At 48.3% G+C, this 26,814-nt stretch overlaps 2 protein-coding genes across 2 annotated transcripts; one reads left to right on the top strand and one right to left on the bottom strand.

Annotated features, from left to right (window-relative positions):
- Nucleotides 1–594: 594 nt before the first annotated feature.
- GPKOW (G-patch domain and KOW motifs) lies at nt 595–14,530 on the bottom strand. Its single transcript, XM_063119481.1, has 11 exons — nt 14,347–14,530; nt 11,977–12,122; nt 11,463–11,602; nt 11,243–11,349; nt 7,063–7,273; nt 6,128–6,260; nt 5,084–5,231; nt 4,344–4,500; nt 3,416–3,485; nt 2,337–2,422; nt 595–2,156 (listed from the first exon to the last, which is right to left on the bottom strand). The coding sequence occupies exons 1-11, from the start codon at nt 14,514–14,516 to the stop codon at nt 2,025–2,027; spliced, it is 1,500 nt and encodes a 499-aa protein (XP_062975551.1). The 5' UTR covers nt 14,517–14,530; the 3' UTR covers nt 595–2,024.
- A 286-nt stretch (nt 14,531–14,816) lies between these two features.
- FTSJ1 (FtsJ RNA 2'-O-methyltransferase 1) lies at nt 14,817–26,624 on the top strand. Its single transcript, XM_063119495.1, has 11 exons — nt 14,817–14,910; nt 15,795–15,925; nt 16,475–16,544; nt 16,628–16,730; nt 16,827–16,905; nt 17,030–17,082; nt 19,514–19,567; nt 20,607–20,709; nt 22,136–22,219; nt 25,282–25,385; nt 26,124–26,624. The coding sequence occupies exons 2-11, from the start codon at nt 15,805–15,807 to the stop codon at nt 26,352–26,354; spliced, it is 1,002 nt and encodes a 333-aa protein (XP_062975565.1). The 5' UTR covers nt 14,817–14,910; nt 15,795–15,804; the 3' UTR covers nt 26,355–26,624.
- Nucleotides 26,625–26,814: the final 190 nt, after the last annotated feature.

A 26,814-nucleotide genomic window follows, 5' to 3' on the forward strand; every position in this document is an offset into this window, starting at 1 on the left:
GCAGCCCCCAAAAACTTCTCTAAAATGAAATTCAGCCCTCAGGCTGAAAGTTCAACACCCCTGCTACAGAGCAAGTCGGACATTACCTTATGAATATAAGGGTAAGCTATAAGTTTTGGTTTTTCAGAGGATTCTTCCTCAGTCTGGCAGGATACAGAAATTCAAGGGGAACAAAAAAGTAGGGGAGAGGCATTTCTATTTTATACCAGGGTATAGCGCATATGAGGGTTCATGGACAAATAAAGTAATAGCCGTTTTCTCTCTCAGTATCGTCACCCTACCTACTATTACTTGCACCAGTTTTTGTGGTTTGAGATTTTGGTATAAAAACAAATTTGACTCAAAGTACTCAAATTCACAATTGCCATCCAGGTGTTATTATTATTATATTGTATTTATTTGTATTCTGCCTTTTGTCCAATACTGGGCCTCAAGGCAGCCAATAAACATCTAATAGGGAGATTCAGAAAAGCCCAAGTGTGCCAGTAAGATTGAGCTAACAGGGACATTTGTATTGGAAATCAAGGGACCGAGTAGCATCATTATGTCAGTTGCCACACCTCTGATCGTAGCCATACTAACAACCACACAGAGAAGAGGAGGGAAAATATGGGGTTTATTTACAACTTATGGCACAATTTAACTAAAAATGTAATCCCACCTGTGAAACCCAATTGACACGGTACTTAGATCCCACTAAGTCCATTTTCACTGTAGTTAACATGATCATGTCCTCACACACTGCTTTTAGAGGGGCAAGTTAAACAAGAGCTTTCTAAACGTCAGAATGCACAGACACTCAGTTCAGATGATCAGTATGTGTTCTTTGATGCTCAAAACTGTGCTGGTCTAGAATCCCAAATGGCTGCTCTAGAACAGGGGGTGGGGAACCTCGGGCTGCCCTCTGCCCTCTTGGATTTCCAAGATAGCCACGCCCCTTTCCCTGGCCCAACCCAATTCCCCAGGACCACCAATCACTTAGTTGCTTCCTATCTTTTGTACTATTTCTCTCCCCCAGTCTAAGCTTCTCCTAAGGCTTATTTGCTGGCAGTAAAAGCTTTAAACTACAATATGTTGATATTTTGGGGCCCACCCGCCACTGGAATTCCACTCCCCTATCCTCCAAGAGCTTCTCCAAAAATAGAATTCAACTCCTGGTCTGAAAGCGGTCCCCCACCCCGGCTCTAGGATTTAAAACAAGCGCTACACCCTTCTTTTGGGTATGCCCTGCTAAGAGCCCAGTCTGTTGCCTAGAGAAAAAGCATAAGTTTTGCACAATACCCAGTATATTCTAGCAATCGTCTCTTCTGCCTATTAGTTGCTTGAAACTGATACGTGCCATTCTGAAAGGTCCAGAAAAGAAAAGAAAGCCCTAGATTCCACCCTTGAATGCTTGGGAGCATTTTTTGGTTTATTTTAAGAGCAAAAACTCTTACACATACAATAACACACTTCCCGCCCCCGTATTTCAATAGATGACACAAACTGCAGTAGCTCTTCTCTAGAGCACAGCCTAGAGCTTAAAAATACAGACCCAAAAAGTATGACTCATCGATGAAAGCTCAGAGAATACTGGATCTGAGTCAGACAGTTGTGCACTGCTTTGTTCTAGGCCCAGCCTCATTTCTTGCTGGTTCTAGAACCAGAGTTGACCAGCAACTGTTGGCTGTGCTCTAGATTTCATTCACGGTGTATGTTCTCGCCTTTGGCAATTGTGGATACTCATGTTCTAGAGTGCCACTGTTGGTTTCAGAACCAGAAATCAGTGCCTTTTACTGGTAAAAACCCAAGTAACCGCATCTCTCGTGTTCATTTAAAAAGTGATACTCTAGAACACTGTGGAGATGATGCAGGCATCCGCCTTGAGTGTGGAGGCAAGCCTTGTTCCGTTCACAGTCCACTGGTGTGCTCAGGGCTCCCAGCCAACCGAACATGACAAGTTGCAGGCTGTCCCTATCCTTGACCATAAATTCAGGCGTTCCTCTGTCCTGCCGATGTTGCGCATTCCGGAGGGGCTGCAAAACTCAGTCATCCTCTGATCCACCAACGTAGTGGCAGACAGCATCATAGTCCAGGGTCAGGAGCTTCTCCTCGTCCTGCTGCAGCTGCACCAGCGCGCGGCTCTGCTCCTTGTCTCGGCGCAGAATGCGGCCCACCTAGTTGGAGAGGAAGAACAGCGTGATCCATGGGCTAAGATTGCATGGCTTACTTAGAGAAAAGATGTGGCCAGGGGTGATGGGAGTTGGAGTGCACCACTTCCATACCTGAAATAAGTGCGTCGCTCTCACACAACTGCAATTAGCACTAGGCTCAGCCCACCGTGATCTGTGACTCACCCGGCCAGCATGCTCCCCCAGCACCACCATGACCCAGGTTGTATCGCTCCGAGGGATAACCGTCTCCAGCATGGACTCATGGATCCCTGTAGAGGAAGCAGAAGTAGCCACTACAGTTAAAAAGGGCACTAACCAGGACATTCCCTAGCTAGTCCAGCACTCTGTTCACACAGTGGCCGACCAGCGACACACAAAAGCAGGACATGGTGTAACAGCACCCTCCCAAAGCAGGACATGGTACAACAGCACCCTCCCACCCATGTTCCCCAACAACTGGTGCAGACAGGCTTACCGCCTCCGAAACTGGAGGTAGCACATAGCCATCAGGACTAGTAGCCGTTGATAGCTGAAGCTGGAGACCTGGTCATCCCATGGGAATCTTCTTACCCTCCTGTTGGGAGGGACTTTAGGCAGCAGCTTGCACCTCACTGCATTTTCCCCTTTTCAATTCTCCTAGCTGCACACCAGTGGTCGTGAACTTGGGGCCCTCCAGATGTTGTCAGACTCCAAATCCCATCAGCCCCGCACAGCATGGCCATTGGTTAGGGATGATGGCAGCAGGACTCCAACATTTGGAATCCATTGCAGATAACGGACTGGAAACCTTTGAGCAATATCTGGGACAGGCTCCAAAACCAAGCCAGGCCTCCACTTGGTGCTAAAATGTAAGTCTACACCTATTGTACCTTTCCCCCCCATCCCAGCTCTTTAGGAAGGGGTGAAAAAAGCACTCAGGATGGCTTGCAGTTTACTGCTTAAGCAAACCTCAATAAGAAGTGTAAGAGAGAGAATACCCACATCCAATGCTTAGTAAGAACCAGAGCCGCAAGCTCTAATGTGTTCAACTGAAGCGTGAGTTGATTAGAAGGGGGCCTGGGGAGACTTTAAATTTGTGACAGGCAATTTTAAACAGGGGGTGCTGTGAGATATGCACACATATTTGTTATTATAACTGGGAATGAAAAGTATGGACAGTATCTGTCTAGATTCCTCTCTGGGGATGGGGAATTTTTTCTAACCAGCTACATCCCCACAGAATTGTTTTCTTTCACCCTAACAACACAGGAACAGATGCTCACCATCCAGAATCCGATCCTCTTCTGTTCGGCAGACACACGTGTCTGGCTTGAGAACATCTTCAATTACCATCTGGGGACAAGAGACAGCACAAGGGATGCTATTTTGTTAAAGCAGCAGGGCAAGGTGAAGTGCTCGTACACAGTCTCGTCTTGGGTACATGGAAAAAGGTTACCTCAGTGAATTGGCTGAGATATCAGCAAAATGTTCAGTCTTAAGACACACAGGCCTCTGCCAGGACTGGACTACCTCAGGTTTTAATAGGGAAAGCACAGGGTCCCCGTCCCCCCTTCAAGTTACGTCTTACATCAAAGTGTCCCCTCTCTCTGAGGTGGTGGAGAGGCTCCTGGGCAAAAAACAGCAAGAAACCAGCCTCGAGATGAGCCCTCTACCACCTCAAGGCAACGGACCTTCAAAATCGAGGCCAAGGCCCAATATACACATGGCAGCAACCACTCAGGTGCTTAACTGGGAGGCAACTAAAGGCTCCACATGGCAAACTCTTTGGGTAAGGCAACTGTTTCAAGCAGCCACCCATGCAGATGCTGGCGAATGCGAACTAGACCAAAGCGAACCGGTTCTCCCAGCAAAATGCCCTGCGTAATACTTTGCCGCTCTCCTGTGGCCCAGCGGAAGCAGAATTATACAAAAAGAAGCAGATGTAGATCATTGATGCTGGGTTTGCAGCACGTTTTTGAGTCCATCTAGTCTTCCTGCTTGGCTACCCTTGCCCATCTTCACCTCCCCCTGCCCAGATAACATTCTCTAGACGAGGGTGGGCCATTTATCAACCAAAACATCTGTTGCTCCTGCCATAGTGAGCATCAAAACATATTTTTATACTTATATACTTATACTTTGCCCTGGATGACTTCACAGCTATCGACTCTTAAATCGGTATATGTTCGAAAAGGGAACTTCTGAAAGTACCTTCGTATTGTAGTATTTACCCCCCTTGTAAACCTTATCCACAAAGCGGACACGTAGGTCTCGTCGCAACCAGTGAGGAGCTCTGGAAGAAGAAGCATTATTGCTGCTGCAGCTGCCATCACCTTCACCCTTACTCTGTTTGCCAGCACGGTCATCTCTGTGGGCAGAAGACATTGCTTTGGAGAACTTTCCACTAAACCAGGATGGGCAGAAGGTAGATCTCCAGACATTTTGGACTCCAAATCCCAGAATCCCCTGCCAGCATGGCCAATGGTCAGGAATGCTTGGACTTGAAGTCCAAACCATCTGGAGAGCTACCTTCTGCCCATCCCTGCTCTGAGCCACACCAAATTATAATGGAGTTAAGAACTGGATGAGACTCTGAAAACTTTCTGGTCTAGGGATATAAGGAAATGTAAATATATAATTGGACACGAGGACATTTTTTTTTAAAAAAAGCTTCAAACATTCTCAATAAATGCTAGTCTAAGTAATTTACCAGGTGCTGGGGTAGCACAGTGGCTTCCAGAAGAAGCTACCAATCAGGAAGTCCTGAGTTCAAATCTTACCTCTGCCATGAGCTCACTCGATACCCCAGCCTTCCCCAACCTGGTGTGTGCCAGAAGTGTTGGGCCACAACTCCCAGAATCCCCCAGCCAGCTGCCAGCAAAGAAGCTGCTAGTATAGTTGTTCACTTCTGAACTGGCAGCCTTGCTTCCCTGCCCCCACCAACGCATTACCTGTCAGAACCTGCCGGAAGCTTCCTCTTTTTGTCCTTGTCCCTTCTGTCCCTGTCCTTTTTGTCTTCTGGGGCTCTGTTATCCACGTCATGCTTGGCCCCATTTCTCTGTTCCGTCTCCTTCTCTTTGTGGGCCTTGCTGAGGCGGCCTACGGCGAGAGGAACCCCAAGCCTGAGATGACTCTTGGACTGAGGGTGGGGACGGAGACTCTCAGCACACTTTCAAACCAAGCTCCAAAAAGCATGGCAGCTAGATGAGGGCTGATGTCAGGAATCTGTGCCCCTTTCTGTCCTGCCCCCTACTTGAGGAATCCTCCTCAGAGGAAGAGTTGGAGCTTCCAGAAACTGAGGGCATCCCAGAGCCGTCACCGTCACCAGACCAGGAGGATTCTGTCAGGGGGCAGAGGCTGAGCAATCCCCTGGCCCCACAAGTGACAGGCCAGTGGGGATCCTGTGATAAGGAGCGCTCCCGTGCAAGGAAGGACTCCTCAAGAGAAAGCGATTCCTCAGGACTAGGGCTCTGATCATGGAGCTCTAATGTACTGCAGATGAGCCCTGGAAACAACACCATCCTCCCAGCTCCTGTGCCTTCTACTTTGCCTCCCAGACCTTGCCGTGTGTTTGATGCTCCGTGCTACTGCCTCCTGGACTCCCTCTTGACTCTGCTTCTGGCCTATGTAACATCTCTGACTACCAAACTGTGTATTGACCTCTGCCTGCTGGTTTGACCACTCTTGCCTTAGCCTGACCCCACTTATCTGACTGCTCCCCTGTGCTTTGCCTGCTAACTTCATTGCTCCTGCTAGCCTGAACCCCGTAAACCGCCCAGAGAGCTTCGGCTGGGGGGCGGTATATAAATGTAATAAAATAAATAAATAAATAAATTATACTGAAACCTGTATGCTTGAACATTGCTCCTTGGTTAGCCCTGCACTCAGAGTCTGCTGCAGTCAACGCAGGACCCTGTCCATCGGTCCCCAGAAGCAGAAATGAAGATGACAAGACCTCTTGGGCAATCACACTAGGGAAGAGAGCTCTAACTTACTTAGATCTTTGGCCAGCTTATCATATTCCTTCTGCGTCACAGGCCGAACCCCATGCTGACTCACAGTCACTGTTTTGCCACCAATGGCCAATTTCACCATGACGCGAGCATTATCTCCATCTACGCCTTCAATCTGTGGAAGACAAGGGGGCAGCCAGGGAGGTGAAAGTCAAGAAGTAGCATGGGATAGAAGCAGCCTTCCCTGACCTCGGCCTCGGTGTGTTGGACTTCAACTACCATCAGCCATAATAGCATGGCCAATAGTCAGGAATGCCCAGGAGTTGTACTCCAAAACATCTGGAGGGCATCAAGTTGGGGAAGGCTGGGGTAGAGTACCTCCTGCTCTTAGCCTATAACAGCAGTGCCAAATGAAGCTATGTCTCCACCAAAAACTGGTTTCAAACTGATTTAACTATCAGGAGCTCCTCATCTCCAAAACAAACACTAAGCATCACGGTTTCCCAAAACAGATGCTGAACCCAAAGGATCTGCAGTATGTGGACTACAATTCCCAGGGAAAGAAAGAAAGAAAGAAAGAAAGAAAGAAATGCTCCCATCAGCTTGCAGAGCAGCGATTGGGAAACAGAGCCTGTGCATTGCGCAACACCCTCTCCCCAACAAGGCTCATCAGACGATTGCTTAACCGGCTCAAAGGTTGAGAGGCAGCTGTAAAGTGCCAAGTTTTGTTCCCGTACAGATCAATAAGGTAGCAGAGTCCATAAGACACAGAACGAGGCCCATGGGTGGATCCATTCTCTTTCTTTGGATTCAGTCGAGATGCACATAAGCCGCGGAGGCACTGGCTAGGCCTTCTCTCGTGACTGCTCAGTTCCAGAATCCCAACCGAAGGATGGGATTCTTACGCACTGCTTACGCACTGGACTGGGCCCAAAGTGGAAGGGAGAAAAAGTCGTTGTAAGGAAGCAACCGCTCACCTTTCCATACAGCTCCTTGTGAGGCCCAGCTTCAATGAAGACCGCACCGCCTGGAACCAATCCCAAAGGCTCCTCCTTGCTCTTTGAAGGCTCCTCGCCTGGCTTCGGGGGGCGCCGTGGTCCCGAGGGCTGCAGATCCTGGGCTGCTGAGCGATCTGCACCAAGGCCCAGGCCCTTGGGCCGGAGGCGATTCTCCGGGGGCTTCACATCCCTAGAAGAGCAGGATTGGGTGAAAGGGAAGAAACTGCACTGACCCTGGCCAGGTTGGGGCAGCATTTCTACCTACAATAACACAAACTGATGGGGTCTAATGGAAAAGGAGCCCCCGACAGACAGGGAAACCTCGGGTTGAAATCTTGGCCCAGCCATGACTCTCACCAAAGGAATTTGGGGTTTGTAAGAGGTGTTAAAAACAAAAACAAAAAGAGCTCAGAGCAGCTTATATTAAATAACTTAAACCAACCTGGTGCCCTCCAGAGGTTTTGGCTTTTTGCTCCCATCAGACTCAACCAACATGGCCAGTGGGCAGGAATGCTGGGAGTTGTAGTCCAAAGAATTTGGAGGGCACCAGGTTGTGGAAGTCTGGTTTAAACTAATGCCAGTTTTAACTGCAGTTAGCAAAATATAAGCAAAATATTTTCTCTGCTGGGAAAGAGTAGGGTAGAGGAAAATCCACAAGCACACAGCCATGGATGTTTTCAAAGCTTTTACTGCAGCCGATCATACAATAATTTGAGCAACCCCCTTTTTCCATTTAGAGTGCCTGCCCACTCCGCCGAGTGACCTGCTGCAGTCAGTTTTCTCAACACTGTTCCAGCTGCCCATCTGCTCCTCTTCCTCCTGCCTCTCCATGGCTACCGAAGACTGCAGCCAAGTACGATGTCAGCCTCACCGGCAGAGGCTCTTCTAAATAAGTGTGATTTATGATGTTTCTGGAGCTCTGTGAAGTCTGTCAAAGCTCTCTTGGGAACATATCCATAACCTGAGACCATTACCAAGAACACCTTCTTGGACCTCACGGTGCAAAGGTGGGGTTATTCGTAAGGATATATCGATTTTGTTAAATCCACTCTGTTTTGCAGATTGTCAGGCGTCTTTCATTCTGTTGTCCCTTTATTTATTTATTTATTTTAATGCATTTATATCCCACCTTTTTTCTTTCAAGGCGGCATACATAATCCTCCCCCTCTCCATTTTATCTTCACAACAACCACCCAGTGAAGAAGGTTGGGCTGAGAGTCTGGGACTGGCCCAAAGTCACCCAGTGAGCTTCCATGGCCGAGTGGGGACTAGAACCCAGATCTCCCGACTCCCAGTCCAACGCTCTGAACACCACACTGACTCTCATTGACGAAAATGGGTTTTTTTCAAACCAGAATTTCATTCTACTTCCACTAATGAGCATTCACGCAAATGTGCATAACTTAATGTGGATTAGTGCAAAAGTTAATAACTGGTGGTCAGAGCCACAGAAATCCAAACTCATCTGTATCTGCTGCAAAGTTCTCCAACATCCTTAGCTGTGAGATCACAAGTTCCCAGGCAACTGTGAGCCAAATAGACTTGTACAGAAGAAGTGCTCCTTCAGAGGTTTAGGCTTTCAGCTCTAATCCTCTGACAAAGCTGATTTTGTCACAACGGTTACAGTGCCTCCGCTACCTGTTGCTGGCAGTTCAAGCTGGAGTCTGCCAGTTCCAGAGGTTTAGAACCAATAACACTAAAACCACAGTTCGATCCAACCAACATGCAGAACATCCATTAAAACACTATAAGGCCACGATCCTACGCATGTTTAAACAAACAAAAAAGTCCCACCACAACTTCCAGCATGGTCCAGTCAGCCATGGCTGGCTAGGGCATGCTGGGAGTTGTAGGACTTTTTTCTGCCTAAACAAGCATAGGATTGCAGCTTAACTGATATAAAATGGCTCCTTTCTGTCCAAACATGCATAGGATTGCAGCCAAACAGATTTAAAACTACTCTTCATCTGCTTAACTCCAGCCATTAAAAACAAAGCCTCGAAGTCCTTGTTTAAGCTCTCATATTTGAGTTGCCATAGGAAAGGAGAGTGTGTGTTTCCACAACTGTAAAACAACACACACACACGCCTTTCTCTTGGTCCTGGCAAATTCTGATTCACTATTTAAGACTCACTGTCCTGGTAATGTGAGCTGCTAGAACTTGAGATTTAAACCAAAAATTCACCCAGCTATATATGACAGCTACGGTTGCATCAAGCTACTGAGGACAAGCGGTTCTCGGCTTCAGTTCCCCAACTATAATATGGGAATATTAACAGGGAGCTGCCTCATGTGGCCAGGATTAAGGAAAATGCAGAAATACAGTCGTGTGAAAAAGAAAGTACACCGTCTTGGAATTGTATGATTTTACATATCAGGACATAATAACAATCATCTGTTCCTTAGCAGGTCTAAAAATTAGGTTAATACAACCTCAGATGAACAACAACACATGACATATTACACCGTGTCATGATTTATTTAACAGAAATAAAGTCAAAATGGAGAAGCCATGTGTGAAAAAGTAAGTACACCCTTACTGCTTCCATAGGAATTAAGATGCTAAGTAGCAGACAGGTGCTGCTAATCAAATGCCCATGATTAATTGATCATCAGCAAGTATGACCACCTCTATAAAAGCCAAAGTTTTTTCAGTTTGCTGGTCTGGAGCATTCAGGTGTGTGTTAACACAATGCAAAGGAGGAAAGACATCAGCAATGATCTCAGAGAAGCAATTGCTGCTGCCAATCAATCTGGGAAGGGTTATAAGGCCATTTCCAAACAATTTAAAGTCCATCATTCTACAGTGAGAAAGATGATTCAAAAGTGGAAAACATTCAAGACTGTTGCCAATCTTCCCAGGAGAGGACGTCCCAGCAAAATCACCCCAAGGTCAGACCGTGCAATGCTCAGAGAAATTGCAAAAAACCCAAGAATTACATCTCAGACTCTACAGGCCTCAGTGAGCATGTTAAATGTTAAAGTTCATGACAGTACAATTAGAAAAAGACTGAACAAGTATGGTTTGTTTGGAAGGGTTGCCAGGAGAAAGCCTCCTCTATCTAAAAAGAATGTGGCAGCATGGCTTAGGTTTGCAAAGCTGCACCTGAACAAACCACAAGACTTCTGTAATGTTGTCCTTTGGACAGACGAGACCAAAGTGGAGATGTTTGGCCATAATGCACAGCGCCACATTTGGCGAAAACCAAACACAGCATATCAGCACAAACACCCCATACCAACTGTCAAGCACGGTGGTGGAGGGATGATGATTTGGGCTTGTTTTGCAGCCACAGGACCTGGGAACCTTGCAGTCATTGAGTCGACCATGAACTCCTCTGTATACCAAAGTATTCTAGAGTCAAATGTGAGGCCGTCTGTCCGACAGCTAAAGCTTGGCCAAAATTGGGTCATGCAACAGGACAACGATCCCAAGCACACCAGCAAATCTACAACAGAATGGCTGAAAAAGAAAAGACTCAAGGTGTTGCAATGGCCCAGTCAAAGGCCAGACCTCAACCCGATTGAAATGCCATGGCAGGACCTTAAGAGAGCTGTGCATAAACAAATGCCCTCAAACCTCAATGAACTGAACCAACGTTGTAAAAAAGAGTGGGCCAAAATTCCTCCACAACGATGGGAGAGACCGATAAAATCATACAGAAAACGATTACTTCAAGTTATTGCTGCTAAAGGCAGTTCTACAAGCTATTGAATCATAAGGTGTACTTTTCACACATGGCTTCTCCATTTTGGCTTTATTTCTGTTAAATAAATCATGACACGGTGTAATATGTCATGTGTTGTTGTTCATCTGAGGTTGTATTTACCCAATTTTTAGACCTGCTAAGGAACAGATGATTGTTATTATGTCCTGATATGTAAAATCATACAATTCCAAGAGGGTGTACTTTCTTTTTCACACAACTGTATAGGTCAGAGTAAAAACCTAGAAATGCCAGAAGTAAGTATCTGAAGCCCAGCACATCTGCGTGCCTCTCCTCTCCCTTCCCTTCGATGATTCTCCCACTACCAACATTTAGTGGGCAAGCTCCTTGGGGCAAGGGCCTGTCTTTTCTGCCTAGCTTACTTTGATGGGATAAAAACACTGTAGTCGTACTAATACACTCTGCCGCCTCCACCTCCTCCGGACACTTACTGCTTAAAGGTCCGCCCGATGCCCTCGCCTGCTTTCCAGCCCATGCCCTTCAGCATGGCAAGGCCGTAGGCTTCCACTGGCACCTCCTCATAATCTGCGTCGGTTGACTACGAAGGAGAAAGTAGAGAGGAAAAGGGGGGGGGGGAGAAAGGCAGGCGTTAAACCCTCCGGGCCAGGAGATCAGAGGGTTGTCCAAGGCAATGCCCTGTTACTCTCTCACCGATTCCGGGCGAAGGCTCACATCCACTTTCTCTCCCTCCTCGTAGCCATCGGGCACACGGTTCTGCATGAGAAGAGGGATGGCAAATGCAGGGTCCACTTTGGTGCCGCTCTCCCATTGCTCCTGTGACTTCTTTGATTCTGGATAGGAGGGAGTTACAAATTAGCCAAAGCAGAAGCTACACGCTGCAGAGAAAAGGCAGAGCCAAATTTTGAGACTGGGCATGGCTGCCAAATCCAAGGCGATCCAGGACGCTCGTTGGTTGCCTTTAAAGACAAAGATTCCAGCCCAGTCGTGTTAATGTACCTATGCTGGAATAAACAAGGGTTTCACTGCATGGCTGCTCACTCATTGTTTCAGATGCTCAACTGTCTCTTCTAAGCTAGGCAGGTAGAGTGTGTTTTACCAGATTACCGCAATGACAAATGCAGAAAAAGAATGTTACCTGCCCTGGCTCTTAGGGATAGAAGAAGCTGCAGTTCTAAAATAAAAAGGATGACCAAGGAGTCCTCACCTTCAATGAGCTCTCTGACGGCTTGGGCCTCAACACCGTTGATCCCATCCTGTTCCTGCAGGGGCACAGAGCCCGCTGGCTTCTTCCACTGGTTCTTCTGGATCAGGGGAATAACAAGTTCTTTTGGTTGTGGGGCTGGCCGAACGCTGCAGAGGAGAGAGAGCACATGCCAAATAAAACCATGCAGAGGGATTGTTAACCTGTATACAGAGGCTGAGGGGCAAAATATTTGCAAGCTTCATCTTGGACAACTACAGTTTTTATCACGTGGGAGAAAGAGTTCAAAGAAAAGCACTTTGAACAAAACGTACTGGTTAGACCCAAGACTACAGACTCAGATATTCTGTGCCATCATAAATACATGCATAGGAAAAATTCCATAAGCCTATAGACTCTTCTAGGTTTGCCTTCACATTCCTACACATTGTAAAGGAGCCTGGGAAGAAAGTACTGATCCTGTGCAAGTGACCAACTAAACATAATAAAGTGAATAGGAAATGCATCTACTATGTTTGCTAAAATGACAGGCGACTAATACCATTGCACTTATGGACCTTGTTCAGATGACACGCTGAACAGAGTCTATGAGTGGCTAAGTGTGGCGATACCCACCTTTCTGTCCCTTAGGTATGTCTGAGTTTGTATGTCTAGTGAGTGCAGAATGTTTGACTGAGTGGATGTGGCTAGTGATGCGGTGAGAAAGGGGGAGGGAGGAGTATAAATAGATTCGCTGAGGGGATTGTGGGGTTTGAGGTTTGGTTTTAGTCTGGGAGTTTTAGTCTGGCTTGTGCTTCATGAGAGTGTTTGGTGTGTGAGGAGCGAGAAGAGATAGGATTTTAAGGGACTTGGGATTGTTGTTTTAAATATAAAAATAAGCAGGTTTGATCTAAATTGAAATACCAAAGATCTGTTAAATTTCAATAAACTTTCCTTTGTGTTCTGTTATCACAAACCACGTGTCAGCTCGGATTTATTACCTGCTATATTACACAGTGTAGAAACATCTAACAGTACACCTGCAGTTCAGTACCTCAACAATAGAAACTATTTTCCAAAACCCTTTACCTGGTTCTCTCACATATAGGAGAAAGGTTGTGTTGTTTTTACCCTTTCCTCAGGCTTTTCAAGAGGTGGCGCTTGGCTTGAAAAGGGTGTGCTAGGCAAGGCCTTCTGTGTGAGGTTGATGCCGTCGCACTAAGCATTTTGCTTTAGTATGTTATGTGAACCATTCCTAACCATGGTGGCTACATAACCAGTTTTTAACACGCTCACTATTTGTTGCAAAAGGGTTAGTGGCCTAACCATGGCTTAGCGTGTTGTCTGAACAGGCCCAATACGAGACTGATGGTTGTGCTTTACTATGTCCCACACAATACAATCGATGTTCTTACTTGCATCATAAGAACTTATCACCCTTCCCTCTCACCATCATTAAAGTTAGACTGTAAGCTCCTCAGAGCCAACTTCTGTAGCTCTGAATTGCAGCAAAAGACCTGACTGCAAGACGGCTGCAAGCTGAACCTGACGGAACGTCTTATTCAGCATCTATGACAAATTAGTACTTACTTAGGTGTGAAATCTGTGTCTCGTAGGTAACACTCTAGGCAGGCACTCACATGGCTGAATGCTCTTCTATGAAATTAAAGGTGCAATCCTATGTATGTTTAAAAAGCCCTACAATTACAAGCATCCCTTCAGCCAGCCATGCTGGGAGTTGTAGGACTTTCCCCCCTGTCTAAACTTGCCTAGGATTGTACCTTAAAAAGAACAAGTGGAACAGCCCACCACAAAGAAAACTGCCAGCCTGGGGAAAAGATTAAAGGGAGAACACTGTCTCCCAGACATGTTAGTTTTCCACATGCAGGGACTTATTTCGTTATAAATAAAACTGTTTCTGTTACTTATTTATCTTTGTTGTAGGTACAATTGTTCATTATTTGAGTATTATATCAAGCAGTATACAAGTGTTAATTTATAAATAAATTATAAAAAGGCATTCAACAATAAGTCAAATGGCTAAAAGTCAGATGTGGTACATTGCAGGCAGCGGGCTACTGCAGCTTTCCCCAACTTGGCAGGCTCCAGATGTGGTGGGCTGCAGTTCCCAGCATCCCCCAGCGAGCTGCGAATGATGGGAGTTGTAGTCCAACACCTCTGGAGCTCACCGGGTTGGAGAAGCATGGGTTTCCGCCTCAGCCCACAGAATTAAGCCCCGGGCACGGAACAGCCTCCACCCCGGAGACCTCTCTCCATCCATCCATCCATCCATCCCCGCAGCCGAGCCACCCTTCGGCGCTCTCGCCCCCACCAGCAATTCCAAGGGGGCGATTAAGCCGCCCGTGCCCAACGCATGCGCGGTAAACCCCGCACCTTTGCAATTCCCGCCCTTCAATGGCGGACAGGAAATCGGGTTCCTGCTTCGCTTCGCTGCCATCCTGCCCAGTCACAAAAAGAAAACGCCTCCTCCCGGTTGTTCGGGTGAAACCGAACGACACCGGAGCAGCCGCGGCTCCGGCGGGCTTCTCGGCACCCTCCGCCATCTTCTTTTCACTTCCTTGTCCCACCCCCGCTTCCGTCCGTGTCGCCAGCTGGCCTCATGGGAAACGAAGTGCTGAAGGCCCTTCTCCGATCCGGCGTCTCAAAAGAAGGGAGCGAAATGACTACAACTCCCGTGGTGCAACGCGGGTTCCCAGTCAATGGGACCGAAAATTCTACAACTCCCATAGACCTTTGCGACCACTTTAGCATGTGGGGCATGCGCAATGATCTGGTGTCTGAACCGCGCATGTCTCACAGCTACGAAACAGTTCCCCCCAAGACATCTTTGCGCACGCGCGGTGCAGAACGTCACTAGCCTCGCAGCCCTCAACGCCCTCCGCTTTCAACCCCTCTGAAGACAGTCAAGAGCCGTTTGCCTCGTCCGAGTTGCTTCCGGTATTCGTGAGGATTATTTCCAAGCGTCAGGGAGCCAGTTGGCGCTCCGATCCGAGGATAAGCCGGCCATGTGCCCAGTGGAGGCTGGTGGCTCCGGTTTCGGTGGGGCCGTGAATTCACCCTGGATTTCAGTCAGAACCAGCCAGAACTCTAAAAGAGCTATCCAAGATGCTGGACCTATCTTGGGAATCGTGTTCAGCACCTTGGATAGCTCCTGTAGACTTGTGGCTGATTCTGACTGAAACCCAGAATCGATTCACAGCCCCACCGAAATCGAAGCCACCAGCCTCCACTACATGTGTCCTTTTACAGAGAACAGCCCTCCCACGTGGCCAATGGTCAGGAGTGTTGGGAGTTGTAGTCCCTAACGTCTGGGGGGTCCCAAGTTGGGGGAAGGCTGCTCCAGGGAGGTTTCCCCCTTGTGTTCCGTGAGGGGTGGCAACCATTTTGATATCCATGAGTGAACCCCTGCTGCCTTCTTCCCCTGTGACTGGTCTGTCTGCTTCCAGTCTATGGGCTACATAACAAGCCAGTTGAGGTTCTTGGCATGGCACAATTGCTATCATAAGATGTGGTGATGGCCAATGATTTGGATGGCTTTAAAAGAGGGTTGGATAAATTCCTGCAGGAGAAGGCTATCAATGGCTTCTAGTCCTGATGGCTATTTGCTACCTCCAGTAGCAGAGGCAATAAGCTGGTGTACAGCAGTTGCTGGGGAACATGGGTGGGAGGATGCTGTTGCACCATGTCCTGCTAGTGGGTTCTTGGTCAGCAGCTGGTTGACCACTGTGAACAGAGTGCTGGACTAGATGGGCCCTTAGTCTGATCCAGAATAGCTCTTCTTATGTTGTTATGTAACAGGCAAATTCTTCTCTTGCATCCAGATACGTGAGGATGGGTCGTTCCTCGAAGGATAAGCGGGACATTTACTACCGCCTGGCCAAGGAAGAGGGGTGGCGAGCCCGTAGTGCATTTAAGCTTTTGCAGCTGGATGAGGAATATCACTTGTTTCAAGGTGCATCTGAAAACACGCTCTGAAGTTACATTGTGGGTTGGTCACAAGCATATTTTGGGTTGCCTTGCTACAATGTTTGGATGAGCGCTGAGCCCTTAACCTTTTCGATTTGAGGCTCAGTTACAGAACCTGTGAAGTGGAATATAAATGCTTTCGCTTTGGTACCTCCAAAGAAAGGAGGACTGCCTTCCAGCTGATCACAGCCTTTCTCAGAACCTGTCGATCCTATTTTGTGGAGTTAAAAGTGGTTCTGTTCTTTCTCAGGCCCTGGAACCTGTGTATCACATGGTTCGCTATGGGGCAGGTCTGCCCCTGAATTGGCAGGTTATCATGAAATGAGGTTGCCTTTGAACCAGTGCAGAGTGCTGTTTGCTCATGGAGACACCAATCTGAGATGCAGAGGCAGGACCTCCAGGTGTGGCCTTTAGCAAAGCTAGAGCATTCACTTTTTACAAATTAATCCTGCTCTCTTCTAATTGGTTAGGGGAAGCCAGAAGTCCTTCTATTCTCTTGCAATGACGATCCCTGATCTTCTCTGGTCCTTTGCAGGTGTCTCTAGGGCCGTGGATCTCTGTGCAGCTCCTGGGAGCTGGAGTCAAGTTCTGAGCCGAAAGCTCAAGTAAGCAAACAATTTGGCACAAGTGTTTCTAGTGGGTCGTAGGAACAAAGGGAGATTTATCCTCTCTTTCCTTCCCTCCACAGAGGAGAAGACACTAAAAACTCATCTGTCAAAATAGTGGCTGTGGATTTGCAAGCCATGGCTCCGTTGCCGGGCGTTATTCAAATCCAGGGGGACATCACCAAGGTATGTGGTACCCTGTGCGGTCTGGGATGAGATCATCCCTGCTTTCTGCCTCCATACAGCCTCTTCACCAGCACACACCCCTCTCTCTGTCCCCAGGTCTCAACAGCCCAGGAGATCATTTGCCATTTTGAGGGGCAGCCGGCTGACCTGGTGGTGTGTGATGGAGCCCCCGATGGTAGGAGAAAACAGTCATGCGTGCTTCCTGTCCCTTTGGGGATCAGGGGCCTCTGCTGACTGTCATTTGGTTGACAGGCAATGAGGAAAAGCTGACTTGACAGATATGTCCTTTATTCTTGCAGTGACTGGACTCCATGACATAGACGAGTACATTCAGGCCCAGCTGTTGCTCGCCGTGAGTATCGCCTAGTGTGTTTTTTTTCACATGTAATGGCCAAGTCAACCACAAGGGGTGCTCTGGGGGCTTGTGGCCACCAGGAGCACAAGGGGTGCTCCTGGTGGCCTTCCCTCAGTGGCAAGTTGCCCGGGCTGAGGGAACACATCAGATCTGGGAGCTTTATAGCGGACAGGTCCAGTTCCAGATTTTGAGGGGGCCTTGGGCAGGCTCCCCAGCACCCAGCCGACCCTTTAGCACCCACTCCCAAAACCTGAGAGCTCCACACTGGTTGGGGCTCCTCAGAGGTGGCGGCGCTGCTGAGCCCCCAGCCTCCTCCTCGCTGTCACGGGGGCTCACCAGGCACCATTGCTGGGTGAAGCCCGCTTGCTTGCAAGGGTGAGGCTGCTGGGGAAGGGGTGGGCAGCCGGCGGCCTCCCCCTCATGCTTGTGAGTAAACGGGCCTATTCCTGTGGTGGTGAAGCTGCTCTGCTCCTGGCCTGTAACGGCACTGGGGCTGCTACCACAGCCACCAAGACAGCCCACTTACAGGCCAGTGTGAGGGGAGTCTGGGGGCTGCAGAAGCTTCACTGCTGGGGGCCCAAGTGGCAGTAGGTGCTGGACGGAGGGAGGAAGGCAGGCAGGGCACCAACCCCAGTGGACACTGTGAAGGAAAGACAACAACAAACCCTCCCAGAGAGGGAGGAGGAGTAAGAGGGGTTACCCCAAAACTCCCAACTTCCCACTGCTCTGTGGACAGCAGGCAAACAAATTAACCGGTAGGCTGCCGCCATCACCCCTAACGTCCAACCCAGCCCTCCATTCTGCGGCCCAAGCCTAGAATCCTAAACAGTAGCAGGACCAAAGCAGAAGGCTCTGGATTTAGTACTGAGACTTCAATGGGTAAAAGCACACACCAGCTTCAAAATAAAGGTAAAGTTTATTAGCAATAAGAAAGGGTGAAAGGGTAAAAGAGATGTGCAGTTTCACAGGCAATTGAGAAACCCAGACCAATAGAGAAAGCCCTTGAAACAACGACAATAATAACAATAATATATTTATTTCTTAGCCACCTCTCCCTCTGAATCGAGGTGGGTAAGAAATGTTGCAGGTAAAACAAGCAAGTACTACCTATCCTATCGTTTACCAAGATAAAGGGTCTTCCAATAGAACAAGCTTCAAAGTTCTCAGGCCCAAAACCAGATGGCAAACTGAAGATCCAAACCAGGACTGGATTGAAGGCTGGATTCACAGATGGAATCCAGACCAAATGGCAACAGTAGCCCCCCTATCTTTATACCCCCCAGGCCCTTGTGACATGTGAGGAGAGCTTCCGTAGCCAATCACTGTGAGGCTGGATGGCTACCTCAACTTCCAGGAGGGCTGGGAGGGAGTGAAAGGTTTTCACTCTAACCCAGCTGACCACTGTTCATCTCATTTTGGCAGAGCTTCAGCTCTGACCTTGAAGGCCTGGAGACTAGAAGCCTTGCCATGACGCACGCAGGTGGTTTTCGTGAGTGTGTGCCAGCCCCTCCTCACGAAATGGAGCTTGATACCAGCAGCTGAATTGCCTGAAAAGAACCTGGGTTCTTCACAGTCACCACTAGTGAATTCTAACAATATAATATTTCTTTCTCCGTTACAGAATTGGGCATTCTTGGTACAGTACATTGATTTTTGAGCTTGTAACATACATATATATTACACATGCAGACATGCCCTGCCCTGGCTGGTAGAGGAAACATAAGAGGACGTGAACAGGAAGGTGGCTAAGCCCTGAACGGCAAGTGCTCAGCAGCTGATTCCATCAAGGAAACCTAGATTTCTCTTTAACAGGCATGCCTGCAAGCAGCTTAAAAAGAGGGGGTTGTCTGAAGCTTAGTTTTGGGTTGTTGTTTTTTAAAGCCCCCCCCCCTCACAACATAGAAATCTAGATGTCAGGAAGAGGTTCTAGGCTACTATTCCTCTCTGACATGGTAATTTTCTGTGTGGAGGTGTGGCTTTTTTTATTATCTGGAGGAGCATTCAGGCATGTCAGCCTCTACCTGCAGACTGAGAAGATGTAAGGCTGAGATATCGGTTTTACCAGCTCAATGAGAGCTCAGCCTGAGATCCTCCATGTGGGGCTCATGCGTGGGTTGCTTGAAGAGTACCCATGGGTGAAGAGGAAATTTGTGTACAACTCCCTAGATATCTAGGGCATGCTGAATGTTTCCATTCCATTACTAGCAGTGGGTCCTTGTCTGCGGAAAGAAAGGAATCGGACCTAGTAAGCCCTTTCTTTTTAATCTAAATTTCTTTTTCCGGCCAAGTTGTCATGGACAGCTGATGTTCCCCATCTGTGCTGCTACAGAGACGCCTTCTGCATCTCAGTGCCAAATAAAAAAGGTTATCATCAATCAGCTGCCATGTGCATTTCCTGGCATAAATCCTTTTCTTCTGTTTCTTCCAGGCCCTGAACATCACGACACATGTGCTAAAAAGGGGAGGGACTTTTGTAGCAAAGGTGAGTCCTGCAGGTGACCAGGGAAGAGGGAATGGGTACGGCCCTACCCCTTCAGCTGTCGTCCAGACAGGGCTGGCTGCTGTGGGCCCATCACCTCACCTGAGCAGTCACCATGAGGTTTTCCAACACCAGTGATCACATCAACCTGGTCACCCGGGCCCACATTCTATAGCAGGGATAGCAGAAAGTCCAGATGTTTTGGATGTCACCTCCCAGAATTCCCTGCCAGCATGGCCAATGGTCAGGAATGCTAGGAGCTGAAGTCCCAAACCTCTGGAAATCTGCATTCTGCCCACTCCTTTTCTACGGCGCTGCAGCAAGTGGGATGGGGACTCAAAGGCCGCATCCATGAGCCCACTCAGACATCCAGTTGCTCTCAGAGAAGTTGACTTGGGTCGGCAATGGGTCAGAAGCCAGGAGGCACTTCAGGACCTCGGACAGCAACAGGGTAGCTCAGATGATGCTCCAGCAAAGGTGAGAGCTCATCTGAGCCCTTTAGGCCAGAGTGAACAACTGGTGGTCCTCCAGAGGTTGTTGGACTGCAACTCCCATTATCCCCCACTATTGGCTGTACTGGCTAGGGCTGATGGGTTGCAGTCCAACAACCTCTGGAGTTGCTCATCCCTGCTGTGAGGGCTGCGGCAGTATCTGGACTGGGCCCTGCAGTTGCTAGTTGAAGAGCTCTTAAAGGGGCAGCACCGTAGTTTGTAGCCTCCCAAAGCACTGGAAAGCCTCTTGCTAGGAGTGGGTTCTGGCCATGGGAAGTAAGATCCCAGAGCAGGAACTTTAGGCTCACTGCTGGTCCTATCAGAATCCCTGCCTGGCTGCATGCCGGGTCTCTTTTGGGGGCAACCTGGGTTTGTGCCTGCCCAGCGTCTGGTGCTGCTGGGCAAAATGCCCTCCTGGGAGCTGGGTGAGCCCTTCACCAACTCTCCCTGCTGGAGGCCTCCCTTGCTTCTGTGTCATTCTCTGCTGCCTGCGTGAGGTCAGAAGGCAACTAATCCAGGCCTGACCGTGGCATTTTGCTCTCCCATCTCAGATATTCCGCGGGAAGGATGTCACCCTCCTCTATTCCCAGTTAAGGATTTTCTTTCCTGATGTGACCTGTGCCAAACCCCGAAGTAGCCGCAATTCCAGCATCGGTGAGCAAGCGGACAGTTTGTGGCAATCGTGGCCATTTGCAGCACGCCAACCTTGGGGCTGTTTGCATGAAACCTGACAGAAACTGACAACTTATGCACAAACACTAGAACCCCAGCTTTCATCTCCAAACAAACAAATCCCCAAGGCTCTAGTCCTCATGATTGGAGGTGGATTTTTGAAAAAGGCTTTGGTACTCAGAGGATGGAGGTTTTGTGCCCTGCGTGGTATGTGGGCTCCTTTATTACTTCCCACTACTTTCTCCTAGCTGTACCATTCATATTATCCATCAGTTTGCCACCTCTCTCCTCTTGCCACCACATTGCTCTTTGCAACACTTGCAGCAGATTTTGAGTGTTTTCAGTGCAGGTCTTCTAAGTGTCTCTCTGTTTCGGCAGCTCTGCTTTAAATGCAGGCTGTATCCCTTTTTCATTAACTGCCTTTAGACGAAGGGGAACATTTAAATTTCATACTGATCCCCTGTCCTCTTGCTGTAGTCTCCTTGGTGTTCCAGAAGATTCCAACTAGGCACAAAAATCCATAGAAATGAAACAGTTTTTAGCTTAAACCTGTAAGAAATGATTCCCTATGCTCTAGCAAAATAGTTGTCATTAGGACTGTGTGCATCAAGGAAGGGCCTATAGTGTTCAGGTACCCAGGGCGTGATGCATATGTTCATGTGCAGGTGCAACACACCCTTACTGAACCAGAGGGGGGCCAGGGTCATCCAGTATCAGGGCCATGGGCAGGTCCCCAAGGGCAGCCTTTTACTACGCAGGGGAATGGCGGTCATTCTCTCGGCGCATGGGCTGAACAGTCTCCTGCCACTGGTGAGCCTCATGCACATCGCTGCAGGGTTCAGGCTCCCTCACCCACTGCATCCCAGAAGTCACGATGTCCCATAGAAGCCAGCGGGAACCATTTAGGACAGTGTCTGCCCTTAACTGCATAGCTCTGTGCCGTTTCGTGATCACCTTAATGTGAGAGTTTGGCTTTTGTATATATGGAATGTTTTAATGCAGAATGTAGCTTCCCTTTAGGCAGTTTCGGAGGGTTGGACACACAGAGCCAGTGTGGTGTAGTGGCTAAGGTGTTGGACTGGAAGTTGGGAGATCCAGGTTCTAGTCCCCACTCAGCCATAGAAACCCACTGGGTGACTTTGGGCCAGTCACAGACTCTCAGCCCAACCTCCCTCGTAGGGTTGTTGTGAGGATAACATGGAGAGGAAGATTATGTACACCGCCTTGGGTTCCTTGGAGGAAAAAAGGCGGGATATAAATGTAATAAATACAAATAAATAAAATCCTACTCTTCACGTGGCTTAGTACCCTAACTGAATTGGAGTGGCGGGGACTGAGGGTGCAGAGTTGGTGCGGGATGCCAGAGTGGTGGCCGCACAAGCTTTTAACTCCTTTTCCGTCCTCCCAGAAGCCTTTGTTGTTTGCCGAAACTACAGCCCCCCGGAAGGCTATGTGCCAAACATGTCCAATCCCCTGCTGGATCACTGTTACGGTAAGGAGCCCAAGCCTTGAAGGGAACGGGGCGTTGCTGTGCAACGATGCCCAAGGGGGTGGAGGATTTGAGGGCAGAGGAAAGAAGGCAGGAGGAAGCTTTCACAGATTAGCATCCACTGCATCAGAAGTATGGAGTTGGCAGGGGTGCAGAGGAAAGAAATTGTAAACAGGAAGTTCCAGTGGGCATGACATGCAAGAAGAACAGCCTGTGTGGTCAGTTCAGCTGAAGGTTGAATGTACGGAAGGTAAACACTGAGACCACTCACAACAGAGTAGTAAATGGTGATAGCGCAATCATCCTAGCTTTGCTGTGTTAATCCAGAGGGGTGGGGTGGGCAGAAGGTAGATCAATAGATGTTTTGGTCTCCCGGAAGGCCCTGCCACCCATGACCAATGGTCCAGAACCCTGGGAGGTGAAGTTCAAAACATCTGGAGATCTACTCTCTGCCACCTCTGTGACTTGTAGCAAAACTGGCAGTTTATACCATCTTCGCATTATCTAAATAGTACAAAAGTTGGTTTTATGGATGGTGTAAAACCTAGGGCCCCAAAAATAGAAGAGTTTGTCTGTATGAGCATTTCTTATAGTTGGTCCCTCTGACTCACTTTTTAACTCCGCCGTCTGCCTCTCTCCAGAGGTCTGCCTCTCTCCAGAGGTCGTTGGCTAAACAAGCCCAGCCTAGTTCAACTTTGCCTCTGGCCAAACCTCTCAGCATTAAATTTCTAGCATTGGAGGGCTCAATAGAATTCAGAAAATACCTAGCTGGATGGGTCTCTTTCATGTTCAAATGCACACAGGATGTGGCCTCCTTGAGAGGCTGTATAGGTGATGCAGTTGAGTAGCCACGTCCCCGGGGAAACAATGGCCAAATTGTTCAGTTGCTAGCTACCTTTTGCATGAGCGCAGGAGGACAATGTTCTGTCTACAGCTGCCAGAGGAGCAGAGGACGAGAAAGAAGCACGTACACTTCAGGAACAGACACGATTGTTTCATTAACCTGACACTAAGAAATTGCAAGCTTCCTGTTGACACACAATGAATGGCGAGTGTATAGTCTTAAAGGCACATTTTCAATACAAATTGAAATCAGTTGGAAAGTGGCTGGCAATGGTGGCCAACTGTTTTGGCATGTGTGCTGTAAGTCACATCTGAATGATGTTAATATCACTTCCATGTTGCTATGGTACTTGGGCATGGAGATAACGGCTAAGAATATGAGCAGGAAGCCCCTGGCACAAATGCACTCAGTGATCTTAGACAAACCTTTCTCTCTCAGCCTCAGACCCCACCCCCCAAATCTGTAACACTGGGTAATAACTGATCTGCACTACCAAGGCCTTGAAAGGTTCAGCCCAATAATAGGAATTTTAAAAAATAATGTTACTCTCCGAGTGCTATATAAATGCAAAATATTATCCTTTTACTCATTCTGCTTTTGCTTCATTTTCCTTTGAAGTGTTTACAACCTCCTATTTTTCTTCCCCCATCTTGCTTAAACCCAGACCTGGTCATCCAATTCCTACCTCCAGCCTTTTTCTTTAGTTGCTCTGAATGGGTGGACTTCTTTGCCATCTGTTCTGCTAAGTCCTTCCCATGGTTTTAAAAAGTGTTATCCCCTCCCCGGTTAGCTTTCCCTTCACAGATCTTTCTCATTTATCCAATTGCTGGGCTCTCTTTCTCATTTTGAACTGCTTTTTAAAAAATGTAATCTGATTAGATCCTGGGTCTCTGGGCAGCACAATATGAATTTACCTTTTCATGGAGCCTTGTTCTGGGTGCCTAGAAAAAATGTCATCACTATGATGAGGGGAGCCGTGTGGGAACCTACGCTATTTCTTCGATTCTAAGACGCACTTTTTTCCCCATATAAACATCTCTAAAAATGGGGTGCGTCTTAGAATCGCGGGTGTGTTTTAGGGTTTTTTCCCCTGTTGGTGGTACTGAAATTAGAGTGCGTCTTACAATCGATGGAGTCTTACAATCGAAGAAATACGGTAGTTCAGTTGTGTCACAAGGTCCTGCTGTTACAACTAGCTGGGATTATGGCTTGAAATGCAGAGTGTGACTCAAAACCCAAATGCAATTCTCGAACTCCTTTATTTACACAGAATCTAGGCCACTTAAATCCAGTCACACGTTCCACATTCACTGAGACAGTTACCCGTGTTGGAGCGATGGGGCCTGGTGGGCTGCGGAACCCACTGCATATGCAGAAGCAGGCGGTGGTGCTGTGTGCAGCTGCAACTTTGGTATTCAGGACTTCTCCCGACTTCAATTGATTTGGGGGTATCAGATACTCCCAAGTCTTTACATGATGTGGAAAAACATGTTTGTTGGTTACATGTCCTGGTTGTTCTATTGGGCATATCTTATCTTTTGGGGAAATTCCTCCTCTTGATGCCACATCAGCTTTCCTCCAGACTTCTTGACTGCTACTTCACCTGCTGGCAACATCCCTGAATTATACGACTTTTGTCTCAGGTTTTAGGGCTTATCTTGGAAGTCTCTTTCATCCAGTGTTTTTCTTCAAACCCCACTAATTACATGCATCTTGTTGTTCACGTTCCAGTCAGCTTCGCACGTACATACACACCTGTTTTTCCAGCTCTTCGACCTTTTTTCTTTTGGAAGGTCTGCACGTTTCTTCTGGTAACATTCAAACCTTAGGAACCCTTTCACTTAAAAAGGGGGCCTTTATAGGATTTTATGTGACACTGCTTTAAGCACTACCAAACATTGGAACACCTTGTCCTGAAGCAACTTGTCCTTCGAAAGTAAGCTCCGTGAAGACCAGGGGGAGGATAATTTCCATAAAAATGAATTTGGGATTGAGGTGAACAGAAAGCTTCATCTCTACAGAGAATCAAAATAGATCAGTAGTTGTAAAGGTCTTCCGGAATCCTGAAGGGAGAGGAGGTACAAACCTGTGTCTATTTAGTTGGGGACATGAATGACAGGGAGAATGGTAGTGCCATGGCGGAGGAGGCAGGCAGGCTGTGTGCAAGGCTAGAGGGATTCTCTCCTTGCAGCCAGCGCTTACCAAACCTCTCCCAATATAGATGTGGATTTTAACCAGTTGGAAGGCCCCAATCGGGTCATCGTCCCCTTCCTGGCTTGTGGAGATCTGAGCGCTTATGATTCTGACCGGACGTACCCTCTCCAGGTAAGGCTCGGCGGTCTGGAGGTAAGCAAGGATGAGAAGTTCCAAGACCGGCTCAGTCGGTGCTGGAAGGCCTTTGCTCCAGCAAAGCTAGGAGCTTCATAGAGTCAGGTGGACTCTTCTGCCACCTGATCCTTGCAGGAATTGGTGGCACCAGTACTGCTGGCCACCTAGCCGGGTGACGCCAACAACGTCTTCTCTCAGCAAGCTACCACGGTTGGTGCAGGCGGCAAAGGACCTGTTCCACTGCTCGAGTTCCCAGTTGAAGACCCCAAACACTTCACAGCTCTTGGCAAGTGAAGCTGAAGGGTCCAGTGGTTGAAATGGGCAGTGTGGAGATTGCTCTAGAACAGGAACGGGGAACCTCAGGGACCCAGGCCCCTTTCCTTGGCCCAACCATGGTTAGATTCTTTGCTGGTTTCCACCAGTTTTTCCCCCCTTTCCTAAAACGTTGAAATGCCTCTCTAGAGGCCTAGTGGCTGCAGGAAGAGCATTACGCTTAAAATAGGGGGTGTATGTTTGGCCCCACCCACTTTGTCCTCGGCTCCGCCACCCCCAATAGCTCTTCCCAAATCAAACTTGACCTTCTGGCTGAAAGAGGTTCAACACCCCTGGGGTAGAGAATGATGACGGTTGTCCGTTAGCATAGAGAGGGGAAGTTGAAGCAAGGTCCCTAACCGTTGGGAATGTGGTGTTGATATCCTCTAATTTAAAGTCTCTCTCGTTCCCTGTTTTGGGAAGCTGGACCCTGAGAAGAAATATACCTACGTGCCCCCCACCCAGCCCCCCATCCGCCCTCCCTACGAGGAAGCCTGCTTCTTGAAGAAACACAATCTTCTCACCAAGGAGCCAGCGCCCCGACCTCAGCAGCAAGCTGCCCTCTGTGAGCCTCCACAGCAGCATGAGCAGGGGGCGGAGTGCTTTCCCCTAGAGACTGAGATCATCCAGGCTTTGGAGGAACTGTCCACGTGACACAATCACAGACCTGGGGGCTGAGGTGCGTGTGCGCCTACTGCCCCCTGCTGGTTTGAAAGACTTCTCAATCAGTCCTGCTTGGTTTGCTTATAGCAGCCTTCTCCAGCTAGTGACTTTCTGATGTGTTGGACTGCAACTCCCATGCTGGCTGGTGGATTACGGGAGTTCTAGTCAAATGCATGCGGAGGACGCCAGGCTGGCTTAGAGGATTTCCTGCTGTATCCTTCTAAAGGCCCATGAAAGCCCTCTGGTCCTTGAACAATCCAAACCGCGTCATTTCTAATAAAGTCTTGTTAATTTGATAAAGCTTTTTTTTTGGAGGGGGGTATGGCAACTGGCTAGAGGGCTTATTGTGGAGCCCCCCCCCCCCCCCCGGTTCAAATCCCTGTACAGCCGTCAAGAGGCAGCCTTGACTTATAGGGCGCTCTCTTGACCTAACTTATCTCACGGTGGTTGT

This window comes from Elgaria multicarinata, chromosome 3 (assembly GCF_023053635.1).
Source record: "Elgaria multicarinata webbii isolate HBS135686 ecotype San Diego chromosome 3, rElgMul1.1.pri, whole genome shotgun sequence".
NCBI lineage: Eukaryota > Metazoa > Chordata > Lepidosauria > Squamata > Anguidae > Elgaria > Elgaria multicarinata.